This window comes from Rhinoderma darwinii, chromosome 5 (assembly GCF_050947455.1).
Source record: "Rhinoderma darwinii isolate aRhiDar2 chromosome 5, aRhiDar2.hap1, whole genome shotgun sequence".
Classification (NCBI taxonomy): Eukaryota; Metazoa; Chordata; class Amphibia; order Anura; family Rhinodermatidae; genus Rhinoderma; species Rhinoderma darwinii.
The window spans coordinates 23,267,366-23,274,300 of record NC_134691.1 but is presented as its reverse complement, the minus strand read 5'-3'; the positions used below and the strand labels follow the sequence as shown (position 1 = coordinate 23,274,300).

Sequence of the window (6,935 nt, the reverse complement as noted above, 5' to 3'; positions counted from 1 at the left end):
TCAGGACAATGGAGGTCCTCTACGGTTACAATGCTATCCTTATTGTTAACTAGAAGTTGTCGGAGTCGGACTAACATTATCTGCATTTTAATATAAGAAAGAACATAAAGGCAGTAAAAAGTACAACAGGGGTGTGGTGGTTTATTAAAATAAAGTTGTTTAAAAAAAAAAAAAATAACATCGGCGTGCCCTCTAGTCACCCTTTGTAAATGTGTTAATAAAGTTGTAGTGGAAAAAAAAAAGCCAATGAAAGTCTATTCGGCTAGCTAGTGCGCATGCGTGATTCTGACGCCTTACGGAACGTTACGTCAGAGTGCGTCGCGGGCGGGCTGTGACGCAGCGGCTGCCGTTCGGCAGGTGCGGGGAGCATGGACTTAGGGTTGGAATACACCGGCAACGGCGGCAAGTAGCCCCGGGGAAGCGGGGGTTTCTCACCCACCGCAGCCCCCCCCAACCTCCGGCAGGGGGCGGCAGGCGGGTAGCCCATGGCGGCGTCTCAATTACTAGTGGTGGGTCAACGGGTCAGGGCTGTGCTGGATGTGGCCTTGCGGGTTCCTCCTGTTTTCATCATTGATGCCATTTTAAACTCTTCCCCCGATGCCTCGGCGGGATACGCGTCCATCCTGGTGCAGTTTCTCCTCCGGCTGCTGGGTAAGAGCTCCATAGACCTACATGTATCACGTGACTCCCTACTTAAAGGGCATTTCCATCTAGTAGTCAATAAATCCCGGATGTTTCCTTTATTGTTGGTACAAAGTCTATTCTGCAATATCTGACATATATTTTAGTTTCTGGGAATCTGGGTGACAACCAAAATGGCCACCATTACATGATCTGTCACTGACCTTACACCCGGCTTGTCCTTTATAGTACATTTCACCATCATAGCAGAAGCCGATGACTCAGACCTTTACTTACTGTTGCGGATGTGTCAGTAAAAGTGACTCCTTTCTAGTGTGATCTCTCATTACCGCAATATCTGACAAGTGACACTTCTACCGCCTGTTTCTGAGAAGCTACTACAAAGGTGACAACAAATATGGCTGCACTTCCTGTTGTGGTGGCCATTTTTGCATTATTTACATCTGCTGTTGTTATGGGTCCTCCTTGCCCTGTAATGCAGGGACGTGTCGGGTCCTCCAGCGGTCAGCACTCTTCTGCGCTCCAGCTGTTGTAAAACTACAATTCCGACCATGCCCTGGTATCTTATGACTGTAATAATAAAGCCTTTGGTTGTCATGGCATTCTGGGAGTTGTAGTTTCACAACAGCTGGAGTGCTGAATGTTGCTGATCCCCCTGTACAGCAGCAATTGATGACCCCATGAATACAAGAGCCCCCATGATGAGCAGCTGATCGCCATGGTCCTGCTCCCCAGACCCCCTGCAGATAGCATATCTTGCCAGCTGCAGTCAGTGGCTCACTTCTTCTGCAGCACCCCCTACAGGAAAAATGTAGTATTACAAGATGTCCACTCGAATGACTGTTCATATATTATGCGGTGACTGGAGTGTGAGAGATATTACTTACTGAAGGGATTGAAAAATGTAGTATAGGGGGTAAGGGAATGGTGTGATAGACCTCACTAAAAAGGTGTCTTCAGGGCACACTTAAAAATGTGGATTTGGGGAACTTATTGAATTGTCCGGGGAGCGCAATCCAGAGAACTGGTGCAGGACGAGAAAAGAAGGCGAGATGGATGGCTGCGGGGTCAAGGACTCCACGTCAGAAGTTTTGATCGGTTGTGGTCCGAGTACTGAGATCCCAACCGATCGCTAAAACGAAGCGGCACGAGGGCTCGGGTGAGCGTCGTGCTGCTTAGTCTCTGCTCGGCTTTCCTGCGAGCCGTGTACGGGCTCAATAGAAAGTCTACGAGGAAAGCGGATCAGAAACGAAGCTGCGCAACACGCGAGCGCTTCTGCCGCTTAGTTTTACCTGGATGCTCTGGGGTTTATTATACAAGGGATTTGCCTTCTGAGTTATTCTCTATAATGTTATTATCGGAATCGCTCCCGTTACCAGCAGAAACCAATCAGATGTGGAGTCTGCTGAAATAATATTCCCTGCAGCAAAGGAAGAGTGGAGCAGCTGCCTGTAGAAACCAATCAGATTCCAGCTCTCACTTCTCAGAGGTCTGTTTGAAAATGAAAAGCACAATCTGATTGGTTGCTATAAACAACTTGCACCATTATTTTTTAGGAGCTAGGTTGTTATATTGGACAACTTCAGGACCCCCTTCCTACACATGCCGTAACTGTACATCGTGGCGCAGGTGGAGAAGCATGGGTTGGGCCTGCTCCATACGCTGCAGGTGTCAACTGTGTATTCTAGCTGACACTTTGCAGATTACTCAGATCCCGGTCGTTTAACTACTTAGATGTCGCGGTAAATATCGACCATGGCTTCTAAGCCGTTAGAAAAAGGGGAGCCGCCTCTGTCACTCCATCAAAGGAGGACTCACGGTTTTTTTCTATTCCACAATTTTTTTCTATATGATATGGTACAATAAATGGTGCCTCTTAGAACATCTTCATGCAAAAAAAAACCCTCTTATGGCTTTATCGACAAAAAAAAAAAAAAGTTATGGCTCTTGAAAGTCCGGGAGGAAAAAAGGAAATTGAAAAAAATAAGAAATGGCTGCCGCAGGAGGTGAATATAATTTTCTGCCAGCCATTGCTGTTTGCCATGTTATCTATACTGTGCCGCCTATGGTGGTCGGGTAGTTCATTGCTGCTGTACATTGTGCTGGCGCACACCCTTGTACATATGACCTATAGCCAATCTCTACAACCTTCGCACCGTGACACAGGACATGTATATGAACTGCCCCAGATAAGATGTCACTGATGTTCGTCAGAGTATAAGGCCCTGTTCACACTGAGTTTTTTGCAGGCAGAAAAATCGGCCTCAAAATTCCTTCAGGAGTTTTGAGACAGATTTTGCTCTGCCTGCAGTTTCTTTGTGTGAAGGGTCCGTGAAAAAATGGAACTTGTCCTATTTTACTGTGTCGCGCCTCCCTCCATACACTCGTCTATCGTGGATCCGAGACAACGCACCTCGGACGTGAAAAATGGCAGCTTGTCATGTCCGAGGTTAACTACGCCCGTATGAATGTAGCCTTACAGCCCGGCTTCTAGAAAAGACCACATTTACGTCTTTCCTGATCGTCGTCCATTTATCAGTCACTTTCTTTCATGCAAATAACAGATATCTGGCACTTTTTTGGACTGTTTATTGCCCATCATGTAATAATAATGCGGTAACCATCATTAACATATTCCTAATGTAAATTATTGAGATGTCGTTCCTGCCAAGTAACCAGACCCCCCCCCCCCCCCCCGCAGTTACAGGTCCGCCGTGACGACTGCTTTCTAATGTTTCTGTAATTACACCTGTGACTTGTGGACCTGGTTACACACTGACTTTTATATGGAAACCTTTAGCAAAGAATTACTTAAAGGGATTGTCCAGCAGTAACATTTGAGGCAGAATGTGTGTTAAAATAACAAAAGGGCCCATTACTCTCCTAAATCCCCACCTCTCCAGCGCTGGTGATCCCCCTGGTCTGCTGTCGGTCTATGTGCCATTCACTGGCGCAATGGTGATGCTGGTACGTTTGGCACGTGACTGCTGCTGCTAATAACGGATTGGCTGCAGCGGTCACGTGCCAGCTTATCACATCGCTGCTGTGAAACCGATAACAATGCGGGACCACAGGACTGTTGGCACTGGAGAACGGGTGTACGGACTGTTTTTTAAAGGGGTATTCCCATGTTAGACATTTATGGAATATCCTCAGGGTATGCAATAAAAGTTGGAAAATTTCATACAGCCGATTTGCAACAAAAAAAATTGCAACTAAATTTGCACCTATTACATTGTTGATTATTTTAGATCTTTACATCTTGCACAGAATCAAACCTCCTTTTTTAATTTTTTTAAGCTTTTCCTAAAATCCTTGTTCATTGACAGATCTATAATAACCTTCTGTTTGTTTTTCAGGTGTCCTGGCGTCCGCCGTAGTTCTCGTGCTGTCCCGGAGAGCACTTTTCAAGTTTTACACCATCAGCGTGGCCCTCGTAATTGCTGCAACTTCAGTGTTGATGAACTATTATTCCACTTTGCACATTAACTTGAATTCACCTTACAGACTGGAGGACCTTCCCTTTAAAGGACCTTCCCTGTGGATGCCACTGATTGTCTTACAGCTCATATTCGGCATCGGCTTCATCGCTTTGCTGGAGACCCATTCTACGTACTCTCATCTCATCATTGTGAACATGCTCGTCCCCGCTGTCGGATCTATAATTGAACTTCCGTTCGAGCTGCAGGAAACGCTGGTTTTCATTTCTGGCCTTGTTTTTGCCGTCTACACTACAGTATGCCTGTCCCTCCGCTTCAAATGGTTCTATTACTCCACCAAATACACGGTGCTCCTGCTCAAGCACATGTACCAGGTTTATGGACTGCAGGTCATGCTGGAAGACGCCTGGAAAAAAATCCACTTCCCCGAGGTGTTGAGAGTATTTTGGTTGACTCGACTGGCCACCCAAGCGGTGTTACTGGTCTACATGGTGAGGCTGGCGAACGCCAGTGCGGGAGACGCCGCCTACTTCATGCGGTGGAGCGACTTCTGGGAACTCGTCTGCAACCTCATAATAAGCGGCTGTGATTCCACGTTAACCGTCTTGGGGATGAGCGCCGTGATCTCTTCCTTGGCGCATTACCTCGGACTCGGAATACTGGCCTTCATCGGCTCCACCGAAGAAGAAGACAAACGCCTCGGCTTTGTAGCGCCAGTCCTGTTCTTTATTTTAGCCCTACAGACCGGCCTGAGCGGATTGAAGCCGGAAGAGAGACTTATCCGCCTTTGCCGGAACATGTGCCTTCTGTTGACCGCCATTTTACATTTTATCCACGGAATGACGGACCCGGTGTTGATGTCACTCAGTGCCTCCCACGTGTCTTCTTTTCGGAGGCATTTCCCAGTGCTCTTGGTCTCGGCGTTCCTCTTTGTGCTTCCGATTCTCCTCAGCTGCGTCTTGTGGCACTACTACGCCCTCAACACCTGGTTGTTTGCCGTCACGGCGTTCTGCGTCGAACTTTGTCTTAAAGTCATCGTTTCGCTGACGGTGTACACGCTGTTCATGATCGACGGCCACTACAGTGTAGTGTGGGAGAAGCTGGACGACTACGTGTACTACGTGCGGTCCACCGGCAGCATCGTCGAGTTTATTTTCGGGGTCGTCATGTTCGGCAATGGAGCCTACACCATGATGTTCGAGTCGGGAAGCAAAATTCGAGCTTGTATGATGTGTCTTCACGCTTACTTCAACATCTACCTGCAAGCCAAGAACGGGTGGAAGACTTTTATGAATCGTAGGACGGCCGTCAAGAAGATCAACTCCCTTCCAGAAGTCCAAGTCTCCGAGGACAGTGAAATCGATGACGTCTGTGCAATCTGTTACCAGGAGTTTCGTACGTCCGCCCGAGTTACTCCCTGCCACCATTACTTTCACGCTCTCTGCCTTCGGAAGTGGCTGTACATTCAAGATACGTGTCCGATGTGCCATCAAAAAGTCTACATCGATGACGACTTAAAAGAAACCATGTCCTCGTCCAACAACAACGGATTGTTCGCGCCAAATGAAGAACCCGTACAAGATCCTATCGATGGGGAACCTGAGCGGGAGCTGGACGGCCACGATCTGAGTGAGGACGAGAGCACGGAGAACGAGGAGGAAGAGTGGACGGCCGAGCGGCGCCGGTCCGGCGCTGAAGAAGAGTTGATTCAGGATATCGATAATCCGAGGGATTAGGCATTCTTTATTTATTTTTGGTTTTTTTCCCTCCTCTGCTGTTGTGTCTCTACTAATAAGACGTTTAAAGGTGGATTTAAGATCAGGAAACTTCTTTTTGTTCTGTAATTCTGAAAGCACAATCAGAATCCTGACGCCGGGTCTGAGCGGATAAGTGTCTACCACGTGCTGCTGTAAATATCTCTCGGTCTCTTTTGTGACCTGATTAAAATATGTACATTCTTGTACATGAAATAAAAAAAAAATGATTTTGCTTCCGTCGCTTCTTTGAAAACCGCATTGAGGAGTTTCTATGGCATCGCATATACTCTGGATGTGAAGTTCTGCAGGTGGGTAGGGGGCCGCTCCGTAATACAGAAAAGTGACGTGGGTGACCTCCCTGCCGCCCCCTTACCTCTGACTAATGACTGCTACTTATCCTGCTGGCACAAGAGATTGGTTCCCTTACATCACCCCATTATCTAAATGGTGTTATTTAGGCAACTGCTCAATAACTCTCGTATAGCAATTTCTGTTTTGTGGACTCAACCGGTTCACAATATATCAATTTAATATAAATCAGTGTTTTAAATCAAGCCCCATATGGGGAATATTTCAAGCTTGTCCTATATGCTCAAAAATGGCCACCTCCTATAGTGTAAGAAAAGCCACTTCTTATAGTGTAACTAAAATTTTTAAAAACTTTTGACATGTCAGAAGTTTTGGTCGGTGGAGGTCTGAGGCCCCCATCGATTCCCCCCCCCCGCTCAGGTGAGCGCTGTGCTGCTTCATCTCTGATGGGCTTTCCTAGGAAAGCCGAGTGAGCACAGCGCTCACCCAAGCACTTCTGCTGTTTGGCTTTAGCAATCAGCGGGGGTCTCAGTCCTTGGACCCTCACCAATCAAAGCTTCTGTTGTGTCAAAAGTTTTGTTTTAAAGGGTAATTAAACTTTTACAGGGTATTTGCATTTTTGCAACCCAATTATTGCTCCAATTCATCTGTGTCTCCGTGTTCAGACTGCAAACAAACCCTGTGTGTGAGATCTGATCCAGCAGCAATGTTACCTGCCCATCAGCCCCCTCTTGTTACCCTACAAACAATAGTAGAGAAGGCAGATGGAAGTGAGTAATGTGACTAG

At 47.0% G+C, this 6,935-nt stretch overlaps 1 protein-coding gene across 1 annotated transcript; it reads left to right on the top strand.

Moving 5' to 3' along the window:
- Positions 1 to 301: 301 nt before the first annotated feature.
- Positions 302 to 6,071, top strand: RNF139 (ring finger protein 139). Its single transcript, XM_075825759.1, has 2 exons — positions 302 to 651; positions 4,002 to 6,071. Exons 1-2 carry the CDS (start codon positions 486 to 488, stop codon positions 5,816 to 5,818), a joined length of 1,983 nt encoding a protein of 660 aa, XP_075681874.1. The 5' UTR covers positions 302 to 485; the 3' UTR covers positions 5,819 to 6,071.
- Positions 6,072 to 6,935: the final 864 nt, after the last annotated feature.

Bases quoted from the DNA above. Each gene is read 5' to 3' on its own strand.
- RNF139 (XM_075825759.1), top strand. From the start codon at position 486: ATGGCGGCGTCTCAATTACTAGTGGTGGGTCAACGGGTCAGGGCTGTG. The intron at 652-4,001 runs GTAAGAGCTCCA...TTTGTTTTTCAG, and splicing joins GTTTCTCCTCCGGCTGCTGG to GTGTCCTGGCGTCCGCCGTA.